The following is a 17925-nucleotide window of genomic DNA, read 5'->3' on the forward strand; positions in this document are numbered from 1 at the left end:
GCCATGGACAGGGACACCTCACACTAAACCAGGTCACCCAAGGCTCTGTCCACCCTGGCCTTGAACACCGCCAGGGATGGAGCATTCACAACTGCCCTGGGCAGTTGGTCAAATCCTCACCTGCTCCTTGTGTCTGGGCTAATTTGCATCTGTTGAGGAGTTAAAATGACAGCACCAAACATTAATTACATGCTAAAACATTGCCATGAGAAGCAAAAATCAGACAAGGAGGTTCCTGAAACTAACAGAGCTGCAAACAGTAGAGGAGAAGCTTTTACTCTGCTTTAAAGTCCAGGACTAAGAGATTCTGCTATAATTCACATTTGTTTTGTGGAAAACGGAAATGGTGGCACTGTCAAGAACAGTGCAGAGTAAATGCATTTAATCATTTACCATAAGCAAAATAGTTTCTATTCCAAAAGTGACTAAAGAAGACATTGGATAGCACCTACTAAAACAAGATCTTTAAACACAGGCAGGTCGAGACAGCTTGGATCCAAGAATTAGAAGAGACAATGTCTCCATGATCTCTTCACAGCTGTTGACTTAACCGACTGGCAGCCCTTGCACAGCTGATACTCACACATGTCCTGGACAGACCCAAGTGACTCCATGTCTCCATCATCGAAGACAAAACAGTGGGATGGCTGAAATGAAGTCCAAACAACAGAGGATTTGAGGCAGTAACAGAGCTGGTGGCAATTCCCTGGAGCTTATGCAAAAGAGACCTCTCAGACCCGCTTTGGTGAAGTCAAGAGTTGGGTTGTAAAGATAACAATGTTTGTATATTTAGAGTCTTATAAAGGCATTTTTACAAGGACATGCAGTGATAGGACAAGGGGGGACAGTTTTAAAGTGACAGAGGGGAGACTGAGATGAGCTCTTAGGCAGAAGCTCTTCCCTGTGAGGGTGCTGAGGCGCTGGCACAGGGTGCCCAGAGAAGCTGTGGCTGCCCCATCCCTGGCAGTGTTCAAGGCCAGGTTGGACACAGGGGGTTGGAGCAAGCTGCTCCAGTGGAAGGTGTCCCTGCCCGTGGCAGGGGTTGGAGCTGGGTGAGCTTTAAGCTCTCTTCCACCCAAACCATTCTAGGGTTTTATGGCAGAAAGCATAGAATTTGACTTGACGCAGCGCGAGCATGTTCACAAGTTAAAGACAGATCAAATCAATATGACACTTCTTTTTCTTCTTTCCAAGGATGTGCCCTAATCAACACAAACCCACGGGATTCGGAACATTACACACTTGAGAGAAGTACTACAGCCTGTGTAGATGGAGGAATGCAGTGGTCTCTTCCCACCTCCAAAACCTCCAAATCTCCAACCTAGCTGTGAACCTTGAAAGGGGATCTGCTTGCTAAGTGCTCTTGGTGCTAATTGCCAGGCAGATCTGTGGCAAAAGAATGTGCCCATTCATCTGGAGCAAAATCGGGACTGTGAGAAAGTCTGTTTATTTAATGTAAACTTACTGACACAAGAAATGTGCCTGGAAAACTACGGCAGGGGAACATTTGTGATTCATTTTTTGCTTAACACTGATCTTTGTTGGCTCAGGCATCAGTAATAGCATCCAGCTAATAACAGGTCAGATGATAACTGCTTTCCTTCCCCACCAAGGTAACCACACATATTTTCTTGTTAACAAGATCAGTAAACTTGACACATTCTGAAATCAATGCTTAACTCCTTTTACAGTATTTGAAGTCGCCCAGGGTTATGGCTTTGAACTGCCAAAGCGTGTGTGTCATGTGTGGTTTTAATTATCAGGATAAATAATGTAACACCTTATAATCTTCTTCCTTGCACTCAATGATTTTGTGATGGAGTAACACAAATTGCCATTGAGTAGGTAACTACACACAGGCAGGCTGCCCAACGCTGCTGTTTTTATAGGAAAACTCCTTCTGAAGGTTTTACGCCCCACTGCAGCACTGAAAGCACCTTGCGTCAATGCAGATTGATTCCCATTTGTCATGGTTTTACTAGACTGAACACCCGCCCCAAGACTGAAACCAGTGGTTCTCCTAAAGGCTGAGGAAGTCCAGAGTAAAGTTTGAATTTGAGATTGATGTGATTGACATGTCCTTGCAACAAGGAGCTGTGCTGTTAGCTCAGGGAGAGAACTGTTCCCTCCAGCTTCTCATGGGCTTTCGCAGCCCCTTCATCAAAGGGCTCTGACTCACAACACTCATTTTGGATGGTTATGTAGTTGCCAATGGCACTGGGTGGCCCTTTAAATTGCTGATTTTCAGGTGGTCACAGAATCCCAGCCTGGTTTGTGTTGGAAGGGACCTTAAACCCCATCCAGCTCCAACCCCTGCCACGGGCAGGGACCCCTTCCACTGGAGCAGCTTGCTCCAAGCCCCTGTGTCCAACCTGGCCTTGAACACTGCCAGGGATGGGGCAGCTACAGCTTCTCTGGGCACCCTGGGCCAGCGCCTCAGCACCCTCACAGGGAAGAGCTTCTGCCTAAGAGCTCAGCTCAGTCTCCCCTCTGGCAGGTTAAAGCCATCCCCCTTGGCCTGTCCCTGCAGGCCCTTGTCCCAAGCCCCTCTCTCCAGGTTTCCTGCAGCCCCTTTAGGCACTGGAGCTGCTCTCAGGTCTCCCCTTCAGGAGCCTTCTCTTCTCCAGGCTGCCCCAGCCCAGCTCTCTCAGCCTGGCTCCAGAGCAGAGCTGCTCCAGCCCTCGCAGCATCTCTGTGACCATCCTCTGGTCTTCACCAGAGAGACCCATGCGAGCATGGGGGCACCTGGAGCATGCCCATACTCATCCTTCCCTGGGAGCAGAGGAGCTTGCTCCCAGCAGGCAGGCGAGGCCAGGCCAAGGGAAGCATAAAACATTATTCATGGTGGAAGGAGAAACACCTTATAACCACTTCCCCATTCATGAAATCAGAATATCTAAAAATGCCTCGGGGGTGATTAAAGAAGAGAATATTGTGGCTGCCCAGCTCCTGGCTGGACAGTGATTTTGGGGAAAAGATGTGGACCAGCACACAGCTCCGAATTCCCAGCCCTGGGATGTCTCATTAGGAGGAAAAGCAAAGGCTCAGTGCTGAGTCCATGTGAAAGGCGAGGAGAAGCACAAACAGCCCTCGGGAAGGGGGGGCAGGAAGAAGGGGGTTACATATGGACAGAGCTGACTTTTTATGTGGGTGAAAGAGAGCCTGGAAGAGGAAACAAATGCATTGCAGAGAGGCCACAGGAGCTGCCTCTCCCCCTCCAAGTCCCCACGCTTTGTTTGGAGAACTGTAATTATTATTATTATTACCACTTTTTGTTCTCTTGAATAATTCCTACCACAAGCAACCGGAGCTTTCACTACTCTAATGGTCCAAATGTTTCATCTTAATCCATTTCCCAGCCCGCTGGTAGTGAAGCTGGCAGCTAACAGCTAAACCAAAAACCTGCTTGAAGCTGTGCCCGGAGCAGAGCCTCCACATGCCATTGCGAGCTGATGGACCTCTGACAGATCCCTCCTCGGTTCCCCATCAGCACAAACTGCAAATAGCACAAGAGGATTTGTGTAAGGAAGATCAGCAACAGCTGGGCATGAAAGGCAAAGAACAAAATGAGAAGGAGACTGAGACTTGCCCACTGAGGTTTTACTAACCTGGTTAGTAAAGGTATTTTAGTGCAACCACAGAAACATTATATGCCTTTAAACAGATCTCCCTTGTAACTAAAGGCCTTACGGCAATGGGGAATCTCGCTGTACCTTGGAGGTGACCTCAGACATCAACTGGTTCCTGAAATGTTTGACTCTCTCTTTATTTCCCCCCTTCCACTTGCCCAGCTCCCAGTGCTGTGCCAATGGCCAGAAGCCCAGGGAAGTGCTGTAATAAGATTTGGCCACCAAAATGCGCAGGGTTTGAAGTCCAACAGGACCACAGAATGCCTTTAAACAAGCTTGCTCCATGTGACAGAAGTTCAGTTTTCCCTTTCAGAAAATCATATTAATGTAACTGATTCACAAATTCAGTTTTCTGACTTAGTGACATTTAACTCATTCCATGACAGCTAGAAATCATTTTATACCACAAAAGTACACAGCACAGGTTGTACAACCATTTCCCTTCTTTCCTCCTACATTAAAGACCTTTCCATCCACATCAAAAGACTTTTGCATCCACCTCCCCACAAGTAACACCTGTACACACCAGGCAATAGTGCTAATGGAGCTACAGCAAGAGAAGAGGAACTCAAGTAACGTATTCTCCTGCAAGACCAAAGTCTTATGTTGACTGTAATGCTACCATAGGGAAAACAAGGAGGCTGTTTTCCAGTCTTCGAGCTTTTTAGTGTGTTTTCTTTTTTCAGATAGACCAGCAGACCCCCAAAACAGGATCACAGAACCCCAGGTTGGAAGAGACCGCATCTGGTCCAACCTTTCTAGGCAAAGCATGGCCTACACGAGATGCCCCAGCAGCTGAATCCTACAAGTGTCCAGTGTTGGGGAACTCACCGCTTTCCTGAGGAGATTATTCCAATGGTTGATTGTTCTCACTGTGAAAGACTTTCCTTTGTGCCCAGTCAGAATCTCCCCAGCAATAACTTGTACCCATCACCCTTCATCTTTCCCATGTGACTCCTTGTAAAAAGGGAGTCTCCGTTTTCTCTGTAGCCACCCTTTAGATACCGGAACAATAGAAAGAAGAACAGAAAGCTCCAAAAGCCTGGGACTGCAAGAAAGGAGGCTCTGGCACTTGGGCTGCATCATAAAATATACCCCTCCTCCCCAAAACAACAGCACCCATCTCTATTTTAGCAGCTCTTCAATAAAGAGCCATTGAAGGAGGTAAATACGTGCAAATGAAACAAGAGACCAATAATCTCTGAGCGAAGTTTTAAGATACCTTCTTGTCTGAGCATAACACAAACCAGGTCTAATCCTATGGCAATCAGAGACACTCTAAAATATGACTTTTTATTTGCCCTGTCTGAGGACAAGACACACATTCAGTGCAAGGCCTTTCCAAAACAAAGCAGCACATAGACAGGCTCTGTTGAGCCACTACTGTAACCTGACACAGAGCAGGAAGGGGAAATTAATTGTTACTGTAATATTGTCACAGCCTTCAGGCGCAAAGACATCCTTTTAGGCCATTTAAAACACCTTTAGGATTAAAGCAAAATGAGCTTTTTTCTGCTGAAAATTGTCTTGGAGAGAAAACACCATCTTCTGAAAATGGGAATGTTGCACAGGAACGCAGTGGTTTGGATTAAGTTGCTGCTGCAATCCTTCACCAGCTCCAGAAGGAATTTTGGAATTGGCTTCCAAATAGCTGTTATCTGGAATGACCACATGAAATAGGGGAAAACCAGGCCATACCTTTGCTCTAAAGCAGAGCCAGCATCTTCCTCCTCTCTGGTTATATATGCTTGGCTAGGGGCTACTCAACACTTACTTTCTGAGACTAAAACCCTGATGGTCTCAGCTTCATTTCAACATGGAATAAAACCAAATACTGAAGGCTCAATATTTCAATCCAATCCAACACTTTTTTCCCAACCATTCTTATTGTGGAGCTTCACAGCACAGTCCTGGGGTGGACTGAACTCCTACCCAGACAGCTCCTGCCAGCGAGCTCAGTGGGAAAAAGGCCTCTGTGTGACATTAAGGCTATATAGCATTAATAGGAACAATACTTGGCAGGTCTGGCTATTTGGTTTAACTCACAAGACTCAGTTTATTATTAATCAGACGCAGATTGCCAACTGCGCACAACAGTTAAAGAGCATCTCCATAACCACAATATCCCGCAGGCTGCAGGGGATGATCACTGTAAGGAATGCAACTTCTCAGCCTACCCTGATTCTATTTTTTCCTTTCTGCTGCCAAAGAGAAGTAACTTCACGATTATCCTCACTTTGTCCCTTTAAAATCAATCAGGAAAAGACACTCAGGGTCAAATGATGAAATTACAGGGCTTCTTTAAGTGTTCCTATAAACTCTGATAATTAGAGAAAGGAAAGTCTATGCTGTCTGTACTTCATGTATCGGCCACTCCACAGAGCTCCTGTGTGGGGTTTAAAATGTTCCTAGATCTGTAGTGCTAAAAAAGCGACAATAAGACTATCTGAGCCTAGTTTGTAAGGACAGCATAAATTCATGTTCCAGTGCTGTCCTCAGCATTTATCAAACATGGTCAAACAAGTTCAGTGCAACTAATACAGCAAGGTTAAATTAACATCCTAAAAGCAGTGCAGAGGAGACCACGGAGCTGCTGCAAGGGCTGGAGCAGCTCTGCTCTGGAGCCAGGCTGAGAGAGCTGGGCTGGGTCAGCCTGGAGAAGAGAAGGCTCCTGAAGGGGAGACCTGAGAGCAGCTCCAGTGCCTAAAGGGGCTGCAGGAAACCTGGAGAGGGGCTTGGGACAAGGGCCTGTAGGGACAGGCCAAGGGGAATGGCTTGAACCTGCCAGAGGGGAGACTGAGATGAGCTCTTAGGCAGAAGCTCTTCCCTGTGAGGGTGCTGAGGCGCTGGCCGAGGGTGCCCAGAGAAGCTGTGGCTGCCCCATCCCTGGCAGTGTTCAAGGCCAGGTTGGACACAGGGGCTTGGAGCAAGCTGCTCCAGTGGAAGGTGTCCCTGCCCGTGGCAGGGGTTGGAGCTGGAGGAGCTTTAAGCTCCTTTTCAACCCCATCCATTCCATGATTGTATGATTCTGTGAAAAAGCACCTAAAAGTAAAAAAGCACAAGAGCTGATCCTGAAAGCTGAGCACTTCCTAAGCAAGTAAAAGGAATTTTGTATTTTCATCTTCACTTCCACCATGGGTTGTAACACATGGACAGTCCACCTGACCATGCAACCGGGTCGTATTAAAACCTCATAGAAATATAAGTCCAAATACTGTTCAGATACTGACTGCAGCATTCCACAAAGGCCATTTCTACACCAGACATTTATGTGCCTATGTAGTTGCTATGGGTGACCCTGAGCAGAATGAAAACAAACCCAGTTCTTAAGAGCTGGGTTTGCCTTTCCCCTGTACTACAAAAATACATTAGGGAACCCTGGCACCCCAGGTCCAAGTCACAATGTACTTTACTCCCTTCTTCTCCCTCCCCACTTAAAAAGATGTTGACATCAGTGTAACTGCTTTGTTTTCAGGAATACAACTATGTCTCCACATTGTGTCATACCTTTCCTTCGTGCCTCATGAGGGCAGAAGGGGTTTCTGTTTGCACTACAGGCAGATAAGAGTGGAACACTTCAGCTAAACTTCATGAAAACATTTACCTGATACCCTTTCAAAAGGGAAAAGCACTTTCTAAGGCTGATCCTTCTCCAAACAGGCCAGTTTTGCTTCTGTAGACTTGGCACAGCACAACAAAATACAACTTAACCCACGCTGGGGCAAAGAACTTGGATTTTTGCTGCATTGCTCACCAGAGGACGATGCACAGCCACAGCAAAGAACAAGAATCCAGAGGCACAGGTTTTCGTCACTGGATTATTGTGGCCTCCAGAGACAGAGCTCAATTCTATTTCATTACAGGCTGCACATGCATAGCTTGGGCAAACCACACCAGGTTGTCAAACCCAGACGAGTGTGACTTCAGCCGCATCTGAAGTAACACAAACAGCTGCAGTTAAGGCAACAGAAACCCACCTTTAATCTTACTCAGTTTCCCATACGTGGCCGGGAGATAAGAGGAGGTAAAGAGGCAAAGGATGCTGGGGTTTTCAGATAATGTGTATATTTAGCTACGTAAGTACCCTGAGTAGATAAAACACATTAGAAAACTCTCTGTAGCCAATTCATTCAATAGAAGACACAAATACGGCATTTTAATTTCTGTACTACATTTACCCAGAGGTTTTCATTTGGTTTTGCTTGCTCAGGGAAGTCCAAGGGCATGTTCCCTCCTCAGCCACACACAGTCAGCAGTCACCTTACTGTCTGTGATGCTCCAGGAACATCACAAGGAAAACCACAGCAGGATAATCAGTACAAAGGACAAGGTGAGACAGTGGCAGAACAGATTGAGTGTGCAGCAGATCAAAGACCCAGTGAAGAGGAGAAGCCCAGCTCTCCCTGAACACATTTCAATTCCAAGACTGGCATGCTCACAGCAGATAATCTGCCTCTTGGAGCCTGGCAAAACTAAGGGAGTATTATTTTCACTCGAATGAAGTAATGTGAGAGAACGTAACATGGTTTCTGTCAGCATCAGCCACTCAGACTTCATCTTCATCCTGCATGAGCTTTTTGCACAAATGTATTTATATTGGCCTCCACACAGAATATCCCACTTTGAGTTGTGCCTCAGACCCTATATGTTGTATGGACAAGCTGTTGCACCAGCACGCAGCAGGGCTATAAAAGATCCTGCACCAAAACTCATGGGACTCGCACGCAGTCCTCATGTAGAATTTCCTCCATCACTAAGCAACAGGGATGGAGTTTCTGTGACAGCCCCAAAACATGCTACAGGACCAGAAATCAATACACCTCCTTTATCAAGACGCTGGGGGCCAAGCATGGTACCCAGCCTGGGTGCAGGAGCCCTGGGGTGCTGTGGTGGGTCTCAGGATGCTGCTGGAGTGGTTCTCCAGGGAATCTACTCCCGCCTCTTTATCAATGCCTTTTCTTCTGTAAAATTTAGCTTCTGTGGTCAAAAGGGGGAAAGTTTCCCTGTTACTCCTTGAAATCCACAACTGAATGCACAGTTGGCCAAGTCTCACCTGGATGGTGGCCAGTGGTTGTGCGTTTTCTCATTGAAGGAACCACGCTGACATCCAGCCACACAGAGGCACTGTATGAAAGATCTGTTTTACTAAAAAACCCAGATGTGTTTAACTAAAAAACCCAAAGAACTCTTAATCACTGAAAAAGAGGATGGGAGACTCCGGTGGGATTTGTGGTTTCACAATAGCCTTGCAAACCCCATTTGATCTTATGAATCAAATGCCCCTTAAATTACAGCCCTCCCCTCTCTTCTTCTTTTTCTCTCCTCTCCTCATTCCCAGTGGTTAAATGAAGAACAAAACAATGTCATATTTAGGTTATCTATATAGAAAAGGCTCTGTTAAGAATAAAAGGACTGCTCAAGAGCAATCCTGACACAAGGACTGTATATACCCTACTCAGGAGGTGCCAGCCTGTGGTATACACATCCAGCCTGATTTACATCCATGCCATTGTCTCTGGTGCACAGTAACCGCTGCACATACAGGAGCAGTCATATTGATGAGCTATTCATTTTTCTCCTTTAAAATCCAAACCACCATGTCCTGTGAACATATAGAATACTTCCAAGAGGTGCCTGGCTGTTCTTCTGATGTTTCCACTGCACCACGTGAAATGGCACTACTGTTTTCTTTACTGCTATAGCTCTTGTGGCAGTTCTCAAACAGACAGCAAGTGTGCTCCCCCTCCTCTCATTTCCTAGAATCCCAGACTGGTTTGGGTTGGAAGGGACCTTAAAGCTCATGGAGTTCCAACCCCTGCCACGAGCAGGGACCCCTTCCACTGGAGCAGCTTGCTCCAAGCCCCTGTGTCCAACCTGGCCTTGAACACTGCCAGGGATGGGGCAGCCACAGCTTCTCTGGGCACCCTGGGCCAGCGCCTCAGCACCCTCACAGGGAAGAGCTTCCTTATATCCAACCTAAATCTCTCCTGTTTAAGTCTGAGTCCATTTCCCCTTGTCCTGTCACTACAGTCCCTTTTCGGTCACTCGCACCCAGGTGAAGTCCAGGGCAAGCACAGGGCCACTCCTTCAAGTAGAAGAAATCACACAGAATGGGAAAAAAAGGACAATAACAATGGAAAAGATTGGGCACAACCATTTCCCAGGCCAAAGTGTCTCTATTGTTATATCCAACCCTCTCATCTCCAGGAATCTGCTGTGCTCTGACCTCAGCCCCTTCTGATTCCAATCTCTGTAGCAACCAGAGAGACCTGAGGTTAAGATACACATTTCTACATCCTTAAAGGACCAAACCTTGCCACGGATGATGGATAAAAACTGAGTGTCAAAGTGATGTGAAGCATGGGATCTTCAAAAACAATGTTAAAGGCATGTTTTTTAGGGAATTTTCGGAAGCAATGGGTACAGGGGTGCGTATGTATGTGTATAAAATATGGACACACAGACAAATACTCACTGCACAAGTATACACTGACATGAGTTAACTGCAAAATGCTCCCTTTGATCTTCCTCAAGTTATTCAATCAATTTGAGCTTGCATTCATAAATTCCATGGAAAAAAAGAAGGGGCCACATTAGCTGAGGGTGGCCTCTTACACCAAGAGCAAGCAAGACCTGACTTATCTGCCACAAGAGCCCCCTCCAGACTCCTGCTGCTGTGGAGGTGCCCTTGACACCATCCACTTCATGGAAACTATTCCCGAGAGCCGGAGCCGGCGCGGCCGCGCAGCTCCTGGGCACGCATCTGGAGTGCAGGACGCAGGCATTCTCACTCTCCCCATAGCTCACTGAGCTGCTTGTAGCTGGGGCTGTATCTGAAGCACCTTCCGGCAACCCAACAGATAAAACAATGATTTATTTATAAAGCGGGAGTGTGTTGGGGGGTTCTTTGAAACCAAAGAAGTTTCTTCAAGCTCTGTCAGGGAGGCAGAGCACCAGAGCACCGTAATGGAATGTAACTCCAGGGCCTGGCAGATAAGGACTTTAAAGCTGACCTTTGCCAAACACAGGAGAGTGAAAGGAAGGACGTTCAGGTCAGCCCGTGTTTGACACTGCAGCCATACCTTTGGGTTCTTGGTTTCCTTATGGACTGTGGTGGTGTGTTTCTGCTGGAGTTTCTTTTCTTTGCTTCACATGGATTGGCAAATCAGACTTTTGGCTCTAGCTAATTCTAGCACTGCTTAAAGAAAGCAGAGAGAATAAGGATATAACACACACGTGAGTTCTTATGTTATCCAGCATTGCCTGTCTGCTTTTACAGAAGCCGTTCAGTTACCCTTTTTACTCTTTCAGCTACAGTTGGCCCATCTATTTCCCTGCCATCACATCAGGGCAGAACTCGGTGCCTATAAATTATGCAAAGAAAAAGTGCTGAGCATATGGAGTTTTTTAAACACATGATCCTCAAATACAACCTTCCACTCATGGTAGATTGATACAGACAACATGGGAAAAGCACGCCCACTGCTCAAAGCCACTGCTTGCCACTGAGATTGTTCATTGCCTTATCATCAGGGAAGAAACTCATGCTGATAAGGCAAAAACATTATCCAAGTGTGAGTTTTCATTTACACAACATCCTTCAAAGTGCTTCTTCCACTTTTAGCCTTCATTTAAACACTGTAAAATACTATGGTATGTCCCTATAATGATGCATGGTGAGTGTCATAGAATCATAGAATCACAGAATAGTTAGGGTTGGAAAGGACCTTAATCATCCAGTTCCAATCCCCCTGCCATGGGCAGCGACACCTCACACTAAACCAGGTCACCCAAGGCCTCATCCAACCTGGCCTTGAACACCGCCAAGGATGGAGCATTCACAACCTCCCTGGGCAACCCATTCCAGTGCCTCACCACCCTCACAGTAAAGAATTTCTTCCTTAGATCCAATCTAAACTTCCCCTGCTTCAGTTTGAACCCGTTACCCCTTGTCCTGTCACTGCAGTCCCTGATGAAGAGTCCATCCCCAGCATCCTTGTAGGCCCCTTCAGATACTGGAAGGCTGCTCTGAGGTCTCCACGCAGCCTTCTCTTCCATTTGCTCAGAGCAACACCAGCATCAGCCGGCACAGCGAAGGAAGACAGACACAGGTTCCCATCAAAACCTGATTTTGGGGAACCAAAGCGAGCTGAACCCACGGATCCACAGCCACTTTGGCCAAAGCACCAGGAGCAATGTCTCAATTTTGAACACATGGCAGGAAGATATTTTATGACCCAGCTTCCAAGACCATTCCTGAGAAAAAGTTTCCCTATAGGGCTCTCATGAGTCTTAAATGCTGGCAAGAGAGGTCAACCATGTAGTGCATCTATTACCCTGGAACTTGAAAACTGACATTGGTATAGATAGAGTTAGTTTTCATAAACAAAAGCAGACATTTCTCATTACTACCTACCTCATCTAATAGCAATGAGGAGTCCTACAATGGCATCAAGACTACGAAACAACATAATAGTCTGGGGGCTGATGTAGCTGAAGGGTCTCACAGGGAGCAGGCTTCAAGTTCTCTCTGTATTTGAAGCAATTTGCAATCAGAATACCAGAAAATTGTTTTAATCTCTAGCACAACTTAAATAAATCTGTTTGTCAGACAACTTTGTTTGCTGGGGAGTATAGAAACATAGAAACCCAGACTGATTTGTGTTGGGAGGGAACTTAAAGCTCATCCAGCTCCAACCCCTGCCACGGGCAGGGACACCTTCCACTAGAGCAGCTTGCTCCAAGCCCCTGTGTCCAACCTGGCCTTGAGCACTGCCAGGGATGGGGCAGCCACAACCTCTCTGGGCTAAATGTACTATTGCTGTTCTTAGCCTGCAGTCCTTCAAATGCTTTTTTGTGACACCTATGTAATGCAGGTTTAAGATGACATACACTGGCCTTTGTTTTACTCTCATTTAGTATGAGTTCCAAGTTGATAATTTCTTTGTCATAAGCCTCTTCCTGATTCTCTTATTTCATAGATTAAATCTGGTTTTCTACAGGAATGTAAATGTTCTCCATTCAGTGAAACAGAGATCGCTCTGCACGTTTCTCTGGTGTTTCTTTCCAATGTTCCACATAATGTGACCTCTCACCAGACAGAGCCCACAACCTCCCAGGGTAATGAAGTGTGATCAAATATCTTTTATGGCTACAAAATCAGAAGGCACAATTATAAAGTCAACTATTAACGAGGATGTCTCACTTTCTTTTCACCTTTTCACATTCTTTGTGTTCGCACACACGTACACCAATGCTGAAAACAAAATGCAAATCTTGGATGAAGTTACTTTAAAGCCAATTTAATGTTTGATATGGCACATACAGACAACCGTGACTATTTATTGCCTGGATATATGGGGTTTACACTCAGAATAAGACAGGGCCATGTTAAGCTAGCAGAAGGGTGCTTGGCTTAGGCAGAATGTAATACATCCGAACTAGCACTCGTGATACTGGTTTGTTTCTTCCTCATGGTCTGAATGATGCTGTGTAGGCATCACCTTAGAGCTCAGCACAACACTCACTGAAGCAGAGGGACCATTTGCTGTTACTTCTCCACAACTGGGTGAAGCTTTTAGCTACTTAATTGTGGTTTTCCTTTTGCAGGGGGGCAAAAACCTCCCAAACCCAAACCCTGCCAGAAAGAAAAAAGGGAAGAAGGTTCCCAAATCCATTTTGTTTTAAACAAGTGAGGCAATCCTGAGTGGCCTTGGCAGGGAAATCCCAGCACAGTTCTCTGCTATCTGTGCTCACACTGCTCTCTTGTGAGTTTCTGACCACCGAGGATGTGTTGCTTCACCTTGCAACTTATAGAACCCCCAGACTAGGTGGAGGTAGACACTGAATACACCTCCTGTCATTAAGTCTCCGAACTGCTAAAGAGCACAACAGTCTCCATGTCCCACAGCACCATGAAGCTTTCCTCCCCAGAACGCCCCAATCACAAAATGGAGCTAAAGTCCATGGAAAGAGTTCCCCTTCCAAAACAAACTCAGTCACTTCACTTCAGGCGCCTTCAAAAAGGAAGACAAAGACATTTTATGATGTTCCATTAGAGGGCATCCTAGCATGTCCTTTTGTGGTCAGATGCTTCCCTAACTTATATTCTCTGCAACACTTTGTGAATGATCATCTATAGGGGCAGTTGGGAACGTCCACATCTCCAAGCTTTTGCACCCTTTGTTAACTGTATTAATAGTTCTATTTTAAGTGTTACTTGGCACAGTATTTCTCATCTAATGGGGCAGCTTCCCTCACCAGGAGAGACAAGCTTTCAGTATTGTTCCATACATTTAAGACATGAATAAGCTGGATGCACCATCACAAAATCAATTCAAACATCAGAAGTGTTGAAGATCATGCTTGAAACGATAACAGACTACAAAAGGTGAGCAAGTTTGATCATGTAACTTGAAACTAGAGGAGAAGATAAATCTATGCCCTCAAAAGCTACCAAAGACAGAAGCTCCACCGCCAAAACCACGTGGCAAGTGCTCACACCCAACAGTATGGACCCAACAGGAGGAACCAAACCCAAGCTCCAGGATACTTAAAACTCAGCTTTAAGAGAGTTTACTAATACAGCTACAGATAGATATGGATACAGTTTACAACCATCAGTCCCTTTTAAATCAGTAAGAAGCCCCTAGGTAGTAAAATCTACTTATAGTGATAAATATCTTCCACGCTGGGCCATGACATGTATGAAGATCAGTTCCTACTGATACTTGTTAGGTACATTGAAATCAATTCAAAGACTGAAGGGACCAGGGGATCTAAAGGTAATAATAGTGGAAATTAAGAAGTCTAGGGTAAGCAATAGGAGTTGACATGATAACATGAAAACGTATCTGCAAGACAGATAATTCAGTTATAATAAATTACCATCCTATCTGACTTAGAGTGGAATGTAAAAGTGCTCCCGTCACACAAAATGACAAATGAACTCCTGACTGCTGAAATGCAAGATTAATGAATCGACGTAACAGACATGAAACAACTTACGATGATCCTGGACTTGCTGTTGGCGGGGGACCTGGAAAAGTGACAGAAGAAAAACAGTGTGATGAGTTATGGGCAGGGAGCAAGCAGGAAGCTTTTGAAAACCTTTTAAAAGATAAAAGCAACAGTCTGTCATGTTGGATGTGGTTTAACAGACAAGTCGCAGTTTGTCAGTGCCAAAGACAAGACCTTATCCTGTAGCAGTGACTGCCTGCAAAGCAGCATAGACAGGACAATAGACAGGTGAGGCACCCTGCTTTCAACGCTCCATCACAGGAAAGGTTACAGCAACCCACAGGCGGCTTGTACAAAAGCATGTAAGGAAAAAACAGCACCATTTCCGCCATCAGTCTTCATTATTTATCAGAAAATTAATCCCAAGCCTGATTCAAATGCATGGATTGAATTAGCTCTGACCTCCGCAGGCTTTGGCTGAGGGCATTAATCACAGAGTCAATCAGAATGGTTTGTGTTGGAAGGGACCTTAAAGCTCATCCAGCTCCAACCCCTGTGTCCACGGGCAGGGACCCCTTCCACTGGAGCAGCTTGCTCCAAGCCCCTGTGTCCAACCTGGCCTTGAACACTGCCAGGGATGGGGCAGCCACAGCTTCTCTGGGCACCCTGTGCCAGCGCCTCAGCACCCTCACAGGGAAGAGCTTCTGCCTAAGAGCTCATCTCAGTCTCCCTTTCATCAGTCGCAGTTTACTGATCTGTCATTACTGCCCTTGGTGCCTGGATTCTGGCAACTGCTGGAAGGGCTGGGGGGGCTGCAGTGCATGTTCGCCACACAAGAGTCGGCTGCAGCAGGTTTCAGGTGAGTTCATACTAATGAGTATTGCTCTAGAAACCAAATTGTGAGATTCAGTGTTGCTCCAGTCATAAAAAAAGAAAAATACTCACTCTTTTCCACAGGAGCATCTGTATAATATAATCATCTGCAAAATATAACCCTTTCATACAAAAATCTCTTCAATTTCAGATATTAGCTGAAAGACAATGCCTTATGAGAACATCTAATGATTGATTTCTTATTATAATTTAGAAAATGTGGCAGATTTATGAGAAAAGACTATGAAGCTCATCACACACATCATTCCTTGTGTGTTATTTGTCCAGTTCCTGAAAGGATTAACTAGGACTCTGTGCAAATATCTTCATCTCAGTGAATTGCTTCCTTCTGAATGCGGAGGTGGAGAAGACACATAAAATCTGTTTCTTGTTTGGAATCTTCTCAGTTGTAAGATCAGCTTTGAAGGGAATTATCTCCATGTAGACTTTGAAGAAAAAGTGCTTATTTTACCTGATAGCAGTGTGTGTGCACATATCTCTATATATCTATATCCATATATATCATTAACATGTACCTGATAGGGGGGTGTGTGTGCCCATATCTATATATATCTATATATATATATCATTAACATGCCCCCAGTCTAAACTGCAGGTTGAAATTTCTCACTTACTAGAGACAAAGGAGGTCACCTGAGCATAATTTCTTCTCTAGTCTGAATGCACCCAGGTAGCACATAAATGAACGTTGATGTTTAGTGATCCCTGTCTTTCAGTCCTGCTTCCAGTTGGCTTTTCTATAGTAAAAGCCACCATTGCAGCACGAAACCGAGGCACTGAGCTCAGCAAAGAGCAGACAGGGAGGATAAAGTGTTGTCTTAGAGATGCTCCCAGAAATAGGCTGAATCAGACCAGCTGATGCAACTGAACCAGGGTGCTCATTTCCAGTAGACAAACCCACCTTTCTCCAGAGCTGTTTTAGTAAGTTTGAACAGCTTAAAAAGACAAAACTCACCAAATTTTACAAAGAGCACACCAGTTGTGGAAACAGTCTTTCTGCCATTGGTTGCAACACACTGGAAATAGCCGGTATCTGTAGTGTCAAGGTTCCTTATCCGCAGGCGAGATCCATAGCTTGTGGCACGGAAGGAGATCCTCCGGGGCTCCTGAACAACCGGAGCATCGTTCTTCAGCCAACGCACCGTTGGAGGAGGGTTGCCAGAGACCTTACAATGCAGCTCTGCGGTCTGCCCCAGGGTGGTGGTGATGTTGTTCATGGGTTCATCAAGGGTCAAGAAGTAGTCTGTGAATAAAAGGGCAAAATAAAGGTGAATAAAGAACTCCAGCTCAGGAAATGCCATGTTAAAGAAAGCTCCTGCTTGTCTTTGAAAGGGAAACAAAGGAAGTGGCTCTCAGGTTTAGCAGAAAGCAATAATAGTTGTTAATCGATGCTTCCGGGCAGGTAATAGGTCCCATACACTTTTGTATGGTAATAAAAGGAACAAATTTTGGAATTTCCCTGGACTAGAGCAATGCTATGTTTCTCAAAAACTTCTTTTCCTTCATACACCCATGGATTCTCTCTACTTTCTCAATATATCACAGAACCCCAGACTGGTTTGGGTTGGAAGGGACCTTAAAGCTCCTCCAGCTCCAACCCCTGCCACGGGCAGGGACACCTTTCACTGGAGCAGCTTGCTCCAAGCCCCTGTGTCCAACCTGGCCTTGAACACTGCCAGGGATGGGGCAGCCACAGCTTCTCTGGGCACCCTGTGCCAGCGCCTCAGCACCCTCATCCTATTTGGCTTCATTTAACACAGTAAAAGGAGGTAACACTGCTTCTCCTTTCTATTCTTCCCTTTTGCTAACCAATAAATATGAAAAATGGGTATCAGAAATCTGGCTGCTCATTTTGATGCCTCTGCCTATGCAGATCTGCCTCTGCTCATGTTAGGACCCATAAAACACAGGAATATATGAAAAGAATCATTCAGAAGTGAAGATCTCAAAGCCATTTATAATCAATTCACAGAGCAGTGTAGACAATACAGTGTCAATGAATCTGTAAGCACTAACAGCATAAATGAGGAATAAGGATCATATCTAGGAGACAGCCTTTATTCTCACTCAGTATTTCCCTTGCTAAGTTTATCTTCAATCTGAAATAGGTCTCATGATAGGTGCAAGCAGAAGATCAAGAATTCTTTTGTTCAGATAGAGAATGTGAAATCAAAACTTAGCAAAATTAATCTCTTATAATCCATCTGTAAGCACTGCCTTCTCCTGTCAAGTGCTGTTTCATTCTGCACCGTTCAGGGCAAGGACTATTCCTAGTTAACTGTATTCAGCATTTAATTAAATCCTTCAAAGGCAGCGAGTGAGATGGATTTGGGACAAGGAATGGAATACGTGGACTTTCATCTCCATGTCACAGGTTCAAATCCAAGGTGGTCATTAGTGGCCAAACCCCATTATGATCGGCTGCCTGTCTCAGCAGGGTGGC

General features: G+C 45.4%; 1 protein-coding gene across 1 annotated transcript in view; it reads right to left on the reverse strand.

The window, feature by feature from the left end:
* Positions 1 to 17925, reverse strand: part of ROR1 (receptor tyrosine kinase like orphan receptor 1) — a gene marked incomplete at both ends in the record, with an annotated part of 181138 nt that overhangs the window by 30391 nt on the left and 132822 nt on the right. The window contains 2 exons of the mRNA XM_080624261.1: positions 14637 to 14667; positions 16438 to 16725. Coding sequence (XP_080480387.1) covers positions 14637 to 14667; positions 16438 to 16725 — 319 coding nt within the window. The remainder of the gene's footprint in view (positions 1 to 14636; positions 14668 to 16437; positions 16726 to 17925) is intronic.

Source organism: Psittacula echo (genome assembly GCF_963264785.1).
Source record: "Psittacula echo genome assembly, chromosome: 7".
NCBI lineage: Eukaryota > Metazoa > Chordata > Aves > Psittaciformes > Psittacidae > Psittacula > Psittacula echo.